The sequence below is a fragment of the Eumetopias jubatus genome, unplaced genomic scaffold (assembly GCF_037043125.1).
Source record: "Eumetopias jubatus isolate StellerSeaLion01/CBP00866 unplaced genomic scaffold, mEumJub1_p1.0 scaffold_2, whole genome shotgun sequence".
NCBI classification, from domain to species: Eukaryota; Metazoa; Chordata; class Mammalia; order Carnivora; family Otariidae; genus Eumetopias; species Eumetopias jubatus.
Window position 1 is genome coordinate 79,385,032 of NW_028274808.1, and position 17,932 is coordinate 79,402,963.

Here is a 17,932-nt window from a genome sequence, read left to right on the forward strand (position 1 = left end):
TATTGATGATATTGAACTATAGGCTTTTGTAGAAATAAACTGATCGTAAAATTTATATGGAAATGCGAAGGATCTACAATGGCCAACCAATTTTGAGAAAGAACAGAGGAATCATAAGAAAAAATAAATAACTCACTCTCTACACATCACACCATACACCCCCCCACCCCACGCCACAAAATCTTCACAGGTCACAAACTAATTATAAAACTTTTATAAGAAAACATGGGAAAAAATCTTCACAACACTGGGATAAAGATTTCTTAGAGCAAAGAGCTCTCTCAATAAAATTTTTAAAAACTGATAAATTCAGGGGTGCCTGGGTGGCTCAGTCAATTGAGTCTCCGACTCTTGGTTTCAGCTCACGTCATGATTTCACAGTGATGAGATTGAGCCCAGAGTCAGGCTCCACGGTCAACACAGAGTCTGCTTCAGATTCTCTGTCCCTCTCCATCTGCCCCTACCCCCACTCACAAATGGCGTACTCACTCTCTCTCTAAAATAAATAAACTCTTTAAAAATAATTGATAAATTCAACTTTATCAAAATTAGGATGTTCTTCTCATCGAAAAACACTGTTAAGAAAATGAATAGGCAAGCCACAGATTAAGTATTCACAACTAATGTATCTGTTGAAGGACTTGTATCCAGAATAATTCCTACAATCCAATAACAAAAAGATCAACAACATATTTTAAATGAGCAAAAGATCTGAATCGACACTTCAAAACAGAAGAAATAGAAATAGCTAAAAAGCACATGAAAAATTTTATTCAACATCACTAACTATAATTAGCTAAAAAGAAAATGACTGCCATAGTCAAAGGTTGGTAAGGGGGTGGGGCAACTGGAACTCATATAATGCTGGTAGGAGGATAAAACTACTCCAGAAAACTGTCAATTTCATAAAAAGCCAAATATACATAAATATATATGTACACACACACCAGCAATCCCACTCCAAGGGGGATTCTCCAAGAGAAATGAAAATATGTGTCCACAAAAACCCTTCTATACAACTGTTCATTACAACTTTATTCACAAAAGCTAAGAACTGCTCTATGATCTACATTCCAATGTCTTTCAGCATGTATTTTAAGAATAAATTCATATTAATGTCAATTTAGTTTTCCATTTAAATACTGGAACCAATATAAAATGTGTCTTTCAACAATTATCATATGATTTCACTCATATGTGGAATTTAAGAAACATAACAGAGTAGCATAGAGGAAGGGAGGGAAAAATAAAACAAGACAAAATCAGAGAAGGAGACAAACCGTAAGAGACTCTTAACCATAGGAAACAAACTAAGGGTTGCTGGAGTGGAGGTGGGTGGGGGGATGGGGTAACTGGGTGATGGGCATTAAGGAGAGCACATGATGTAATGAGCACTGGGTGTTATATGCAACTGATGAATCACCAAATTCTACCCCTGAAGCTAATAATGCATTATATGTTAATTAACTGAATTTAAATAAAATTTAAAAAATAAAATAAAATGTGTCTGTCAGTATGCCACTATCAACTACCATCTTTAGGGCAAAATCTTACATACTGTGAAAAACACAGAAGCTTATATACAAGAAATGCTGTCTCTAATTCTACATAATCCATTTTCTACCAGTTCTACCTAAATTCTTTTAAAGTGACTTCCTTTCCTAGTCTCTCTACACTAGAATCTAAGAATTCTTGAATGATGCATCAGCCCTGACAGATCTCTTCACATTCTGGCTTTACTCATCCCCTGAACTATAACCAATTAAGCTGTTACACTTTTTTAATTGAAATGTATATCCCATAAATGTATTCATGTAAAAACAAAACAACAGAACGATGGCATTCAATTCCACAAATGTGTTGGAGTTGCTGTCTTTTCAAATGCTTTAAAGCAAGGCTTTTCAACAGCCACACTAGGAATATATTGAACCAGATGATACTTTGTTGCAAAGGACTGTCTTGTGCTGGATATTTGGCATCAGGGTTGGCCTCCATCCACTAGATGTTAGGAGTGACAATCACAGTGTCTCCAATCACTCACAGTTGAGAACTGGACTTAAAGGATTATCTCAATATGTTGTCTCAAGATTTCTGTGATTCTTTCTGCCTTGGGCAACCCTTCCTCTGAGTTTCCAAACTATTGCCAAATCTTCAAGATCCAGTTTAACAATTAATTTTTTCTATCAAGCCTTCCCCGCCAGCCCCACTTCTATTGCTTTGCAGCTCCTAAAGCACCTCGGACCTCTGAAAAGGCTCTTAGCCTGCGAGTTCCCTCGAGGTCAGGCCTTTTAGTTTCTCATTTTTGCATCCTTAGTGCCAAACACAGTTAATGACTGTTTAGGTGCCTGAATGACATGCTCTCTACACTACTTACAAATACTACCACAGTTAATGTGCTACAGAAACATTATTATTCAGCCCAACCGCATGGGATTCTGGAAGCAACATGTTCTTAACTCACTTTTCAGGGGACAAACAAGACAGTACCGTGCACATAGTTGCTAAATAAAGTCTTTGGTGTAGCAGCACTCAAAAACGCTTATTGCTCCGGATACTTAGGCGATTGCCTCTACCCACTATCATCATGAAAACATAAATGAGTGAATTATAAAGTAAGAAATATCTTGCCGTCCTTCAAGACCAACGTACTGGGAATCAGGCAAAATCAAACCAAACAGAATATCTGAAATGTCAGATTAATGAGAGTAAAATGGGAAGCATTTTCTTTAAGCAGTGCCTGAATGTGATGTGTGGGAGAACCTCACACAATGGTAATTATTTATCAAGCAAATGTGTGGGGGTCACAGCACAATGAGGCATGTGATAAGCATGCGAAGGAAGCTAAAAGCACATTATATAACAAAATTGTTGGGGCAGGAGGAAGGAGATGGTGTTTTGTCCTTTAGAGAAGAAAGCTGCTTCTTCTGACACGCTACAGCTTGCCAAAGAGAAACTAACCACAAAAAATCCTCTTCTCCCACCTGAAATGAGTGACATGATCATTTCACAGCCCATGGTATCTGGAGTGTGGCCGGCGTGAAGTACTGAATGTTTGTATCATTTTAAAAGCCTTATTTTACTTATGGTCCTTATTTGCAGCTCTGTTTTTTTTTTAAGCTTTATTGAAATATAATTCACACTATCAAATTTACCTAGAATATATAATTCAACAGCTTTTAATATATTCAAAGAGTTGTATAATCATCACCAAATCAATTTTAGAACATTTTCAACATCTTCCCAAAATACTCCATACCCATTAACAGTTAGTGTCCATTTCCCTTGAAACCCCCAGCCTTAGACAGCCACTAATCTACTTTCTGCCTATAACGATCTGCCTGTCCTGGATGTTTCATATAAATATAAAATTATATGTAGTCTTTTGTGACTCATGTATTTCACTAAGCATGTGGTTTCCAAAGTTCATCCACATCATAGCACATGTTAGTTCTTCATTCCTTTATATTGCCAAATGATATTTCATTGTATGAATATAGCACATTTTATCTACCCACTCATCAGCTGATAGACATTTCGGTTGTTTCTACATTTTGGCTATTATGAATAAGGCTGCTATGGACATACACATACAAGATTTTTATGTAGACATAGGTTTTCATTTCTCTTGGGTATAGAACTAGAAGCAGAATTTCTGGGTCACATGATAACTTTATGCTTAACTTTTTTTTTTTTTTAAAGATTTTATTTTTAAGTAATCTCTATACCCAAGATGGGGCTCAAACTCACAACCCTGAGATCCAGAGTCACATACTCCACCACCGACTGAGTCAGCCAGGTGCCCCTGTGCTTAACTTCTTGAAGAACTGCCAAACTGCTTCCCAAAACAGCTACACCCTTTTAAATTTCTACCATCAGTTTATGAGAAAGTTCCAATTTCTCCACATCTTCACCAATACTAGTAACTATCTGATTTTTTAATTATAGCCATCCTAGTGGGTGTGAAGTGATATCTCATTCTGGTTTTTTTTTAATACATTTATTTATTAATTAATTAATTTATTTATTTATTTATTTTAAGTAGGCTCCGTGCCCAACATGGGGCTTGAACTCATGACCCTGAGATCAGGAGCCACATCCTCTACAGAGTGAGCCAGCCAGGCACTCCTCAGTGTGGTTTTGATTTCCCTAATGGCTAATGCTGTTAAGCTTCTTTTCATGTACTTATCAGCCACTTGTACATATTCTTTGAAAAACTAATTCAAATATTTTACCCATTTTTTTAATTGGGTTACTTCTTTTTTTATTATTGAGTTATAAGAGTTATTTATATATTCTGGATACAAGTCCCTTATCAGATATACCATTTGCAAGTATTTTCTCCCATTCTGTGGGCTGTCTTTTCACTTTTTGGATGGCATTCTCAGCACATGTGTTCCTAAATGTTCTTAGCTGAAATAGTCAAAGTAAACTTCTGGTGAGTTGAGAGGAGGAAAATGAAGCACAGATCCATTTAACACTGATAATCAAAGTAGTAATGGCTAGTTGGGCCCCCACCACCAACCATTCTCTCTTTCACTGTCAGTGACAAATTCCCCCTGAATCAGAAGAGCACATGGATGTCTGGAAACAAAAGATAGAAATCTCCCTGCCTCAGCATTTCCCAGCCTCCCTTCCAACTAGATATAACCATACAACTCCATTCACATTGTTATGTGATCAGAAGTGCTATGTTCAACCTCTAGAAAGTGTTCCTACAACAAGAGACTGCTGTACAAGTGGGATCAGGCATCTTGGACCTAAGGTGACCGGAAGGGTAAACCCTACACAAGGCGGAACAAGACCTGGCACCAAAAAGCATGATACCCACCTTGATCTGACCACCTCTAGGCTCTCCCAAACAAGAACAAATAAACTTTTGCACAATTTAACCCATCTTATTTTGAGTTTTTCTGTTACATGCAATCAAACCTGATCTCAACTCATGCAACAATTAAGTGAAAGCTCTTGATTTATCTCTACATAAATCAAATGCAAGCCCAAGCTCCATTCTGCAGTTTATGAAGTATTGCCTGTTGTCACAATGTTACCTGCTTTCCCAACCCAAGGAATAAAACAATAGCAAAAATTGATACCAGGAAAGAAGCCAAAATATGTTTGTGTTAAGCATATGTAATCAACTGTGAAATTACTATATGGAGGTACCCAATAGGAATTCTCTAAAAAATCTATCAGAAACATTTACAATACCCACCTGCTCCACAATGGGTTAAGTTTATTTTCTTTAAGCAAAACAAACAAACAAACAAACAAACAAAAAACCACTGGCACTCTCAGCACTGCAGTGTGGTACAGAAGAAAAGGACAGCTGACTGGTAGTTGCTTGACTGAATCTAATCCCAGTTCTGTCACTTCCAAGCAACAATTCAATTTCATTTAATTCAGTACAAATTTGGTGAATGCCCACCATATATAAAGCATCGCATTTGGTACTGCAGTCCCAAGTAATCCTAAAACAGAGTTTCTACCCTCGTGGGATTCATAATCTGATAGACAAAGAACAAATTACTTACAATTCCCAGTAGTCTACTTGGCCAGGAATTGGAGAAATACACAAGAGAAGAGCCTACCTCATTCAAACTCTTCACTAAATAAGCTTTCCGAAACCCAAGAATTAGGGAAGTGACCTCAAAGTACACTCACCCTCCCTCCAAATTTTGTTTCAAAAGTGGGAGACTAATAGCAACGCACTGATGGGGCAGGGGCTGGTAGCAGGAACCTAAGAGCCCCACAAAAACTATCCTTTGGTAACATCAGGCCTGAATAGATGTTTCCCTGCTTAGAAATGAAGAAATAAGCAAAGACAAGAGGAGTCAATAATTTAACTCAAAAGTAACATAATCCTAGAGACTCAAGGAGACATACATAAAGTTATTTTCCAAGTTAACCAAAAAGCTTTAGAAAAAGACTCACAATAAGCATGTATTATTTTTGAAGAAGTATTTCTATGATATTAGTATTTACATAAGATTGAATAGACTCATATAAAATGTTAGATCCTATAAAGGGACCGTGTTTGTTCCCAGAATTTACAAAATGGGAAAATTTACAAAACAAACAATATCTTCCACCTCTGCACTGTTCAAAATGCATCACGGAAACAATACTGAGAATACTGAGTAGGCAGCCAGATAAGAACCTGAAATTCAGGGAAAAGATCTAGGTAGAGATAATAAACGTCGGAGTTACCACCATAAGGATGGCACTTAAAGCCATGAGGCCGGACGAGATCAGAAGGGTGAGGACGAGGAGAAGAGCTCTAGGGTGAACATCAGAGAACCCCAACATCAAGAGGTCTGGGAAATAAGAAGGTGTCATCGAGTCTAAGAACTGAAAAGCCAGTGGGGTGGGAGAAAACGAACAGGCAGGTATGATGTTCTAGAAGAAGTGAAGCAAGTAGGTCATGGAAGAGAGTGGACTCCATGTGACTGGCCATGTCAGATGCTGCTGCCAACAAAGAAGAGGAAGCACGGGACAGCTGACCATTGGACGCTGCACATGGAGATCGTGACAGCTTGACAAACACAACACAGTGGAGAGGAGAGACAAAGCACAGACTGGAGAGCGCTCAAAAGAGAACAGGAGGAAGAAAAAATGAGACCTTAATATAACAGCGTTCGAAGAACTTTTTTGTTTACTAGAGGAGAGAAATGGGCAACAGACAAAAGGGGAGACTGGTCAAGACAGGGGTCTCTTACATGTGATGGTGGGGGCGTTTTTTTTTTTCCGATGAAAAAAGAGTATTTTGTGTCATAAGAATAATCCAGTAGAAAGGGCAACCCTCAGGTTAACAAGAAAGAAAACTGCTTGAGTGATACTGTAGAGTAGCACGGACAGGATGAGAGACAAATGAACAGAGAGGCTCAGGAACATAGCTCACAGAGACGGAAGAAGGGCAGGGTGTCTGGGCATGGTGATGGAGTGGGTCTTTATGGCAGTGGATGATCTCTTCTCATTGCTTCTACGGTCACAACAAAATAGGACACAAAATTATCAGCAAAGAGGCAGTGTCAGAGGCTCAGAAAGAGAAATATATAAAATATTCATCAACCAGGAGAATAAAGGAGCTAGAAAATGTAGCACAGTTAGTGGTTAGTCTTAATGGCTCATTTGAGGTTAGTGGTCATGAATCTGAAGTGATCCCAGTGAACATGGTTAAATGTGCCTCTCTAGGAAGAGGGAAGGCAGAAGTGACTCTTACTTAAGTTGGGGTTGTACCAGCAAGTCTAATAAAGGAAGAGAAAGACAACGGAGCATATTTAAAAGATTGACTATGAAATTAAAACCAGGCGAGGAAAGGAAGTGAGGGTGTAAGAAACTGAGTAACAACAGGCTCAACTGATTATAGAGAAACTCTAAGGATACTGACCAGGAAAAAAGCAGAGAAGGATAGGGGATGGCGGAAAGAGAAAGGCTTGCGGCTGAGATTCTAGAGCGGTTGCCAGTCCTTGTAATGACAAGACCTAAGCAATGACTGTGAGAGTGAATGGCTGAGGTAGGGTAAAGGACAAGATGACCAAAGGACAGGAGTTCCAGGAGTCAAGAGCAAAGTGCTAAAAAGAATCCTCTCAAGCGGTAGTGAAATCACCAAGAATTTTAAAAGGAGTAGAACTGGAGATATACCGTGTAAGGAGCTAAAGACTCTAAAAGCAGCTCAAAAAAAACAGAAAAAAAAGAAAAATACAGACTGCAGAGTGATTCACTTTGAGGATGAAACCACCTGAATGGACAGAGAAAGAAAGAAAAGACAGCCACAGGAAATAACATTTAAAAAGCAATAGCTGAAAATGGAGAGGTCCAAGAAATTTTGGGCAACAAGCATGATTCAGTCATGTAGGTCAAATGCTGCCAAAGCTGCCAAGGGCTGCACCCAGTCTCCCACTGGGTTTCTTACTGAATGACCCAGAGCAATCTAACTTAACACGACCACAGCTGAATTCATTGTCCTCCATCTTTGGGCCTCCTTGGTTTTCCATCTTAGTAAATGGCACTACCTAGGTGCTTAAGCCAGGAACCTTCACTCTATACTCCAACATCCAAATTGTCTCTAAATTTAGCTCTAAACATCTCCCTCAAATGGATCCCTTAGCTTCCATTCCCACTGCTACCAACACTAATCCAGGGCCCTTTCATCTATTCTTGCCACCTGCAGACCTTTCTCTACTCTGCCAGAGTGAGTTCTGAAAAAGATAAATTTATCACTCACTACTCGACTTAAAGCCATTTAATGGATTAACCTAAAAAACCTCAATGCCAGGCCCTTGCCTCCATCTCCAGCCTCTTCTCCTACTCTTCCTGGCTACTCCAGTGTTGCTGGTGCCTCTGGGGACCTCAAATGGGCCACGTCCTCCCTTGACTCCAGGCCTTCACATGAGCCATTCACTCTGCCTGGAATAGGAGTCCCAATCACAGCTGACTCCAAATAATCCACCAGTCATCAACTAGACGTCAGGTCCTCCATATGCCTTTCTTCAACCACCTATCTAGACTAGATTAATGGTCCCCCTACCATGATATCCCAGAAAGAAGCTCTGGGTGTCAGCAGAAGTAAATTAGAGACATCTACAAGAAGAAAGAAGCTGAAAAAGTAGGGATCCAGGCCGCTTACCCTCTTCAATAAGGGAACTCTCTTTTTCTGTTATTTCTCATATACAGAAATGTAAAATATTATTTGAAAAGAGGGTCTCCCTATAAAGCAGTTTAAAAACCACTAGAATAGGGGCGCCTGGGTGGCTCAGTCAGTTAAGTGGCTGTTTTCAGCTCAGGTCATGATCCTGGGGTTCTAGGATCGAGCCCCATGTCCAGCTCCCTGCTCAGCGGAGAGCCTGCTTCTCCCTCTCCCTCTGCCTGCCACTCTGCCTACTTGTGCTCTCTCTCAATCTATCTGTCGAATAAAAAAATCTTTAAAAAAAAATAATAAATAAAATAAAAACCACTAGAATAGATCATCTCTAAAGTCTGCCCCCCACATTCTCAGAGTTTACTTTTTTCTTTTCCCTTTTTTTATTATGTTACGTTAATCACCATATATTACATCATTAGTTTTTGATGTAGTGTTCCATGATTCATTGTTTGCGTATAACACCCAGTGCTCCATGCAGTACGTGCCCTCTTTAATACTCATCACCAGGCTAACCCATCCCCCCAACCCCCTTCCCTTCTAGAACCCTCAGTTTGTTTCTCAGAGTCCATAGTCTCTCATGATTCCTCTCTCCCTCCGATTTCCCCCCCTTCATTTTTCCCTTCCTGTTATCTTCTTTTTTTTTTTTAACATATAATGTATTATTTGTTTCAGAGGTACAGGTCTGTGATTCAACAGTCTTACACAATTCACAGCGCTCACCATATCAGAGTCTATTTATAAGGTGTTATCCTATATAGGCGAAAATAACTCCACGGTAATCCCTGGTCAATCTCTGTGAGGGGTGGAAAGTGTTTACCATCATAATAAGGATCACTGGTGACCAAGTGCATTTGGCATGATCAAGTCTTAGAGAAAATACGAGGTTAGGCAAAAACAATACACACTATACTAGAGCAATATATGAAAGCACTAGAAGTATCCTATTTTCAAAGCAAATCAGATTAACCCCATTCAACACATTTTCTAGTAGACAGCACTGCTGACACATCTTTGTCAGTTATTCAGGGAATGTCACAATTACGTGGTAATACTCAGACTTACGGTGTAGTGGGTGAGAGGCAGAAAGGGCTCTAGAGGTGGAATGCAGGAGTTCAAATCTCAGCCGTTCCACTTACAACTCCATGCCCTTGGGAAAATCACCTAAGCTCTCTATGGCCCAGATTCCCATCATAAAATGGGAAGGATGATAGCTGCCTAAAAGGGCCACGGTGAGGATTCAATGAGAGAAAGCACAGAAAAATTTAGAGTACTTAGCACTGACTCAGTAAATGCCTACTGGGTAGATGCCCACAGATGCTCAAGTTGTACTACACAGCCTGAATCTCTTCTTAAAGTCTCTGAATTAGTCCTTACTGGACTGAAATTGAACCTCTTCCACAATGACATTCTCTTTCATTTTTTTTTTCAGTCTTGGCAAAATGCGTATTAAACTACCTTTCTCATGGTAATGCCAAATTTATCATGGCGCCTAGTGGCACACTTTTATGTATGTGGTCTTCAGTTCATTTACTGGAAAGGAAAGCATAGCTCCTTCCTCTCTGCATCCACCCCACAGACTCGGTTCCAACATCTGAGGGAAGAGGTAGCCTTAATTATTTTTGTATTGGTGGATCCTGACCCCGAAATGAACTTTTGTTACAGAAATCTCATCTTGTAAACTTTTGTTATACAACTATGAAACAGCCTTATCTAAAGACCAGTGTTGCCAAGACTAGGACTGGCAAGGAATCACCATACTGTCAGACATTACGAAAGAAATATTCTATGAGTACCAAGATTTTCCTCAGTACGACAAGAGGATACAGAAATAAATTCCAGAGAAGTAGTAATATTATCAGAGGAATGTTTTCCTTTTTTTACTTCCTCCTCTCTGGCGAAGATTCTTTCAAAATAACTGAAAGTCATACAACAAGGGAAAAGATAAGCAGTCTTTAAATAAACAGTATGCCTATGAACCTCCATCACATACAGAATACACACACCGAAAATTCCCACACACAAAAATGAATATTGTTCTGTATTAACAATCCACCATGTCTTGTCAGCTTTGTCACCTACTGCTTCACTTTCATTCATTATTCTTTCAGTGCCATAATTAGGCTTGGATCAACAATGAAATGCTCCAAGGTAATTTTTAATTACTAGTTAGAAGGACTTCGAACTCCAGCCAAGATCAAGCTATCACTCCATAGCTAAACACAGAGACAAAGACTAAACGGGTCAAAATGAATACAAAGCCTGGAAATGTAACAAGATAACATTCTTTCAGGCCAAGGAAATCTCAGTTTCAATTAACCTCCATTTTTTAAATCATCTTTTATAGGACTCTTTCATTAAGTGCAAGAATTCTAATAACTTACCGGTCAGCAGCTTCTACATCAAAACAAAATCTTCTGTCAATGGAGTCAGTATGCCTCTTGGTACATTCTTTCAAAAAGAACACCTCTCCATCCCCCTGAAAATAATCATTTTAAACATACTCAAAAACTACAATATAAACATAGACACACTAAAGAGCCCTATATTGGGGAGGGGGTACCCCAAGGTTCAAGATTTTAAGTCCCTTTATCCTATTCTCTTTCAAACAAGTTTGTTTAAACACTATTTATAATCTTTTTAAGATTTTATTTATTTGAGAGAGAGAGAGAGAGAGAAAGTGAGTGAGCGTGAGCAGGGCAGAGGAAGAGGGAGAAGCAGACCCCCTACTGAGCAGGGACCCCCCCCCCGCCCCCGACATGGGGCTTGATCCCAGGACCCGGAGATCATGACCTGAGCCAAAGGCAGACGCTTAACCGACTGAGCCACCCAGGTGCCCCTGTTTATAATCTTAATCATTTTTGTCATCCTCTTTTCCTTAAGGTTTTCTAGATCTTGCTTTGATTACAGTAACACCAAATCAGACCTCGTGAGCACTGATTTTAAAAGGCAGACTAACAACACAGTTTCCACAAGCCAGAATATTTGCTATTCTCTTATCGCACTTTTTAAAGGAAAAATGTTTTTAATTTATACTGTTACACCACATAAAATAAGCAATATGTGACTTTAAAAAAAAAAAGATTTTATTTATTTATTTGACAGACACAGACACAGCGAGAGAGGGAACACAAGCAGGGAGAGTGGGAGAGGGAGAAGCAGGCTTCCCGCCGAGCAGGGAGCCCGATGCGGGGCTCCATCCCAGGACCCTGGGATCACGACCTGAGCTGAAGGCAGATGCTTAAAGACTGAACCAGCCAAGCGTCCCAATATGTGACCATTTTTGACCTATAAAAACTTCAGTTCCATATGAATATACCTAAAAGGTATCATATTTGAAGGCCCTAGAGCAACTGTTGTGATCATAGAAAGCTAGAGCCACTCAATCAACGTGGGTTTTGTTTCCGGAGTGGACCACCCTGAATTCATATTTACTTAATTTGTTTTAATACGGTACTATTTTACCTCACTAAACCATCCAAGGGAGATAGAAGCAATGCAGGAACACAGGTTCTGAGTAAAGAACTAGAAAACCTCTGAGTACCTACTTCTAGAACAGTCTTACATTTTCTAAAATAGGAGAATCTCCACGTAATATTAAACATTCAAATATGCCAAGACTCAAATTGTCACAGTCATTATATTCTGAAGTGTATTTTTTATTATGTGGTGGTTAAACAGAAAGACATCGCTAAGCAGACATGTCTTAGCCGTTTGAATTAGTCCTGACAGGAATCTCAAACTCAAACCTGATGCTCAATCTTAATCCCATCAGCCTTTATGAGTGATTTCCTCACTTCCTCCTCTTCTCCATGGCCCTGATTTTCCATGTCTATTTCATTATTACAAAACTATGTCTGTATTATAAGCTGCTTTAAATATTTTTCAGGAAGATGTAAAGTATATGTAAATAGAAGTGAACTTGGGTCAATTCTGTATTTACCTAAGCAAAATCATACCCAGCAAGCAATGACTTCCCCCTTTTTTTAATGCATTACCAATTATGTTCAATATTGGTGGAAGAGCTTTGCCTCCAGACTATCAATTATTGCTATGAGCAGCAGTTTCTATTTAAAACCCAAATAACGATCATATTTCCTACACAGACAATTCCTGAGGTCTTCTTGCTATCACGTGTTGTTTCGCTATCTATTTCTGTGGAAGGAGTAGTTAACTGGGAACTGCCTAAGTGAGAACTTTGTAAGTCTAAATGGAAAACAATAAAATTCATTACAGACTATCTACCGTAGCACGTTTTCAGGCTGTGAATACATGTATGCATATCAGATCTTTGTAAATACTGACCTGACAGAACACTGAGTTGTGAAAGCTCGTTTTAAGTGTTCACTTTATCCTCCAAGAACAGAGACATAAAAAGGATTCTAGTCCTGACCATAAAAACTCATACATACAATCCAAAAACCACAAGAATTGTTGTTTACTGGCCTACGTTATTTAGAAATAAAAGAAAACAAAGATTTTAATCCTAAAACCAAAATATAATGTATTTATCATTAGAGAATATAAACACATTAAAATGTCAGCCTCGGGGGGCGGCTGGGTGGCTCAGTCGTTAAGTGTCTGCCTTCGGCTCAGGTCATGATCCCAGGGTCCTGGGATCGAGCCCCGCATCGGGCTCCCTGCTCAGGGGGAAGCCTGCTTCTCCCTCTCCCACTCCCCCTGCTTGTGTTCCCTCTCTCGCTGTCTCTCTCTCTGTCAAATAAATAAATAAAAATCTTAAAAAAAAAGTCAGCCTCAGGCACCTGGGTGGCTCAGTCGATTAAGCGTCTGCCTTTGGCTCAGGTCATGATCCCAGGGTCCTGGGACTGCGTCCCATGTCTCGCTCCCTGCCAAAGGGAGAGTCTGCTTCTCCCTCTGCCCCCTCCCTGCTCGTGTTCTGTCTCTCAAGTAAATAAATAAAATCAATAAATCAATAAATCAATAAAATGTCAGCCTCAAAAACTACATCTCACATAGAATATGTAATATATAATCAAATACTTACAAGTTTTCCCCCAGATCTGTGCTCAAATGGGATTATGTTGAACTTCTTGGCTGCTTTCCGATACATGCAGTAGTGTTTGACCCAACTGGAACCAAACGGAGCGGGCCCTTCAACAAGAAATAGAACTTTACATTTTTCCTCATAAATAAGCAGATACGCAGAGTTTCAAATGTATTACTAAAGAGGAAAAACCCAGTAAGCAGCAACTAATACAGCTCAAGGAAACCAACTAGCAACACTGTTGATTCCAATTAAAAAAAAAAAAAGTAGGGAAAATAAGAAGGCTCAGAGAGATCATTTGAGAGAAGATTCAATACTTTTCAACAACAAAGCAATGAGTTGAAGACATACTCTTCAAACAGTTTGCCAGATTGGACTGTTACCTCACACCTAAAAATCTCTTCATTGTGAGCTATATTTTTTGTTTACTTCCAGGTATTAAGAGCTCACAAGGGTTTTAAGAATTCCATTCAATGTATGTAATTGTTTGGGATTCAGTTCTGGCCTCTCAAAACCAATCATAGAATCAAAATGCGGAGAAAAATCATCTAGTCTAGCACCTACAAGAGTGTTAAGCCCACTATAGCACCTTGGTAGACCACTGCCATTACTAATGATGGTAAAGCTAAGCTTTAAAATGAAAAATGAAGAACAGAGAGGTGAGCTATTCACATATGACCAGAACATTCTCAGAACCTCTTTTTACCTCTGGTAAAGTCAGTATTATCACCACCAGAGCTTTTGGAAGACCGTGGTCTATGTCAGGAGTACCTAGCAATCTAGAGTTTCACATGCCAGTAAAAGTCCAATCATAACAAAAGTTATTCCCAACAGAAGTTAACAATTGTGTCTTTTACCAAATAAAGATTAAAAAAAAAAAAAGTAACATCTTTTATCACCATCATTTTACCTGCAAACAAACCTTCTATACCTAAAACTCAAGAAGGACAAGCTTAGGAGGGAGAAAAGAGATCATTCAAAAGGAATCCACTGAGCTTTTAAAAAAGCTGCTCACATTGTCTTGGGGGCAGTGGGGAATGAAAGGTGTTACCAGACCACAGTAAATCTTACCTCAGACCATCAGGCACACAAACACCAGAATGCAGGGATCACTGGTGTGTGTGTTACAAATAGCTAGCACTTGTATCCTATTCTATGGCTTAAAACATATTGTGTAGATATTTCACGCAATACTAAGAAAAAACTTTGAGGAGGAAATGGTGCATTATTATCTCTAATTTAAAAAAAATTAAGCTTAGACCAAATACCCGAGAAATGACAAAGCCCATCCTCAAACTGGGAGTCCCTGGTCCCAAATACCAAGGTTTTCCCATTCATTAAGCCACCATCCATTCCTGACTCCCATCTAACCCCAGCATTTAGGCTTTTCACAGCTGTCCATGCTCCAGGTAATATCCTAGAGAGCGCAACACAGACTGACAATTCCAACATTCAGGACCTGTGTGATCTAGGGGACATTGTTTCTCTCCATTTTCTCAATGCTGCTTCCATTTTCTCAATGGTAAATGGAGTAATAATAGTACTGTACACTTCATAGGGTTTTTTAACGGATTAAATGAGACAAGGTGTACAAGAAGCTTAGCACAGTGTCTCGCATGCAGTTAACAAGAGGATACTTTTGCCACTACTGCTTTTGTTGTTTTTCCAACTAGTCTCAGCCCAATTGCTCTCAAAGATAGCAAGTTGAGCAACAGTTATGAATCTAAAAATTAAAGTTTCCTGTGATTTTCACTTGGGCATGTAATACAAAAACTCTATCCTTCCAATGTCTCTACCCTGCATGTTAATTTAGTTATTTCAAATTCAATGAACAAACTGAGATTAAAAAGCTAAAACATCAGGAAAATTTAAAGTTCCGCTGGCCGTGTCTCCTCTTCACGAGACATGAAGACTGCGGTAGCCCAGACTGAATAAGGACAAATGGCAAAAGAACCCCTCTGCCAACCACATATGCATTAATTTGACTCTGAAGCACAGATACCCCACAGCTCTTCCACAAGTACTCGCTCCTACTCAAGTGGTCAGTTGGAAAGTCTTGTAAATCAGCCGCACTAATGAAAATTGTGAAGTGTGCTGATGACAGTCAAGGGTGGGAAGGCAGGAGAACAGCAAATAGAGAAATATTTTCACATTCTCTTCCTTTCTACTAAATAATACTCAGGTTCTATAGCTGAGGAAGTAAAGTTTAAGAGCTGAACAGTTAAAAATACGACCAAACTGTCAAAAAGTTTGAAAGAATTTTTAGGTGCCTTCATTTTCAAAATAAGGACACTCTATGCACCGCATATTCACTGAGAGCAACAATACTAAAAATTCTGTAAGTTAGAATGCCATCTAGGAGTCTTTTTTATAGCCATCTGCAATCACCCTGACAATTTTAGCAAGAACAAATGATCTCAGATTGGTGTGGAAAGAACTGATGTGAAGGAATAGGAGGAATATGTCCCTGTTGACTTTAACATGGAAAAGGAGGGCTGTGGGAGGGGGAGGGTGTGCATATGTATATGAATGTGCATATGTGTGTGCGTAGGTGATAAGGACGGCGAGGGATGAAGCGAAAGAAGGAAAAATACCTCGCCTCACTTTCAGCCTTACACCAACTTCTGGCATCCTTATAAGCAAGTTTTAGCAAAGTGTGATGCAGAATTCCAGGATGCATCTGGAAAGTGGGGTGCTCCTTGAGTTCCTAATTTCACTGTCCCCTTCCTGGAGCAGGAATGTGCTTTCCCCCATAATACAAAATACTACTTTCTAGGACAGGACGGGGCAAAGGCAGTGGTAGCAATAATTATTCCAAAAATAGAGTAATTACAGGGGCGCCTGGGTGGCTCAGTTGGTTAAGCGATTGCCTTCGGCTCAGGTCATGATCCCGGAGTCCCGGGATCGAGTCCCACATCGGGCTCCCTGCTCAGCAGGGAGTCTGCTTCTCCCTCTGACCCTCTTCCCTCTTGTGCTCTCTGTCTCTCATTCTCTCCCTCTCAAATAAATAAATAAAATCTTTAAAAAAAAAAAATAGAGTAATTACAGTAAGAGTTTTAAAATCATTTTTCATTAGTCATTCATCACTGCTGGAGGTCCTCTTACTTTTTTCCTGCACATATAAGTAGCCTTCAGCTGTGAATTGACTTGCTCGTTTGTGGTCCTTGGGATTCTGTCTGATTTTGTTCATAAGCTCTTCCACTTCTGACCTTGTTCCTTCAAAACGATTCCGTGTCTGAAACAGATAAAAAAACACATATAAGTTTTAAGTCCTCATATGAGCTTTTTCATGTACATTTTTAAGGCTCTGGATAACTATAATTAAATTTGTAGGATTTTCCTATAAACTTCTTGAAATATACCCACCCTTTCCAGTGTGTCTCTTTGTTAAGATTACCGTTCAAAGGAAAAAATTAGTGCTGGAATAGCTAATAGAGGAGTCTAAGCTAAGGTAACTGGAGGTTATTTACTCTCGAAGCTTTCGAACACTAAGAATGCTTGTGATAGTCAACATAAGAATTTATACCTCCACATTTCACAATATTACTAAATCTTAAAAAAAAAAAGTAGGTCATAAAATATCTGGGAAGTCTCTCCTTCGCACCATCAACCTGACTCACCATTATTATACCAGCAGTATTAGGTACTCAGAACCCAAAAAACTTAATTCATTTTTTGCAGGTCATGGCAATTGCACTTGAAATGACATTTCTTCTCAGATAAAGCAGGGGGTGGGGGGGGTGGGACAGAATCCCATGTACAAATAATGTCTTTGATATCCGAAGAGACAAATCACATTTCTGAAACCCAGGAGACTCGGTATGCCAATATCTCTGTCAAACGGACACACTGGAAACGTACATGCAAGGTGAAGTGACGAAATTACCAAGGCAAGCATGATGAGTCAGCAACACCAAGTTTCTGGACATTTCTTTTATCCACACTCTAAAATAACTGTATTAACACCAAAAAACTGCTGATGTGAAATTGTGAAAAAGCAGAGATTAAAAAAATTTTTATTGAAATCCCTCCCCTCTCCTCCCTACAATGAAAGGGGTTACCAAGGGTCCTAGAACAGAAAAATGGTAGGATGGTACACATTTTTTAGGGGAATGGGAGTTTGATAAATGTGGATTGCAAAGGGGAAAACTTATCTGCAGAAACTTATTTTAAACCCAAGCTGAGAGTTTAAAAAAAAAAAAAAATGTAGGTACTAGAACAAAATGCAGGATTGCAAGGAGGGTGGGACTCATTTGTTAATGGCCAGTCCTCTCTTGCCTCCCTGTTTC

At 39.3% G+C, this 17,932-nt stretch overlaps 1 protein-coding gene across 2 annotated transcripts in view; it reads right to left on the reverse strand.

The window, feature by feature from the left end:
• The window catches only part of ARHGAP10 (Rho GTPase activating protein 10), a 340,748-nt gene that overhangs the window by 194,209 nt on the left and 128,607 nt on the right, over positions 1 to 17,932 (reverse strand). For both annotated transcript variants that reach the window (XM_028125305.2, XM_028125304.2), the window contains exons 8-10: positions 16,749 to 16,878; positions 13,644 to 13,750; positions 11,023 to 11,117 (exon numbers count right to left, since the gene is read on the reverse strand). In XM_028125305.2, the coding sequence (XP_027981106.2) occupies positions 11,023 to 11,117; positions 13,644 to 13,750; positions 16,749 to 16,878 (332 nt within the window). The remainder of the gene's footprint in view (positions 1 to 11,022; positions 11,118 to 13,643; positions 13,751 to 16,748; positions 16,879 to 17,932) is intronic.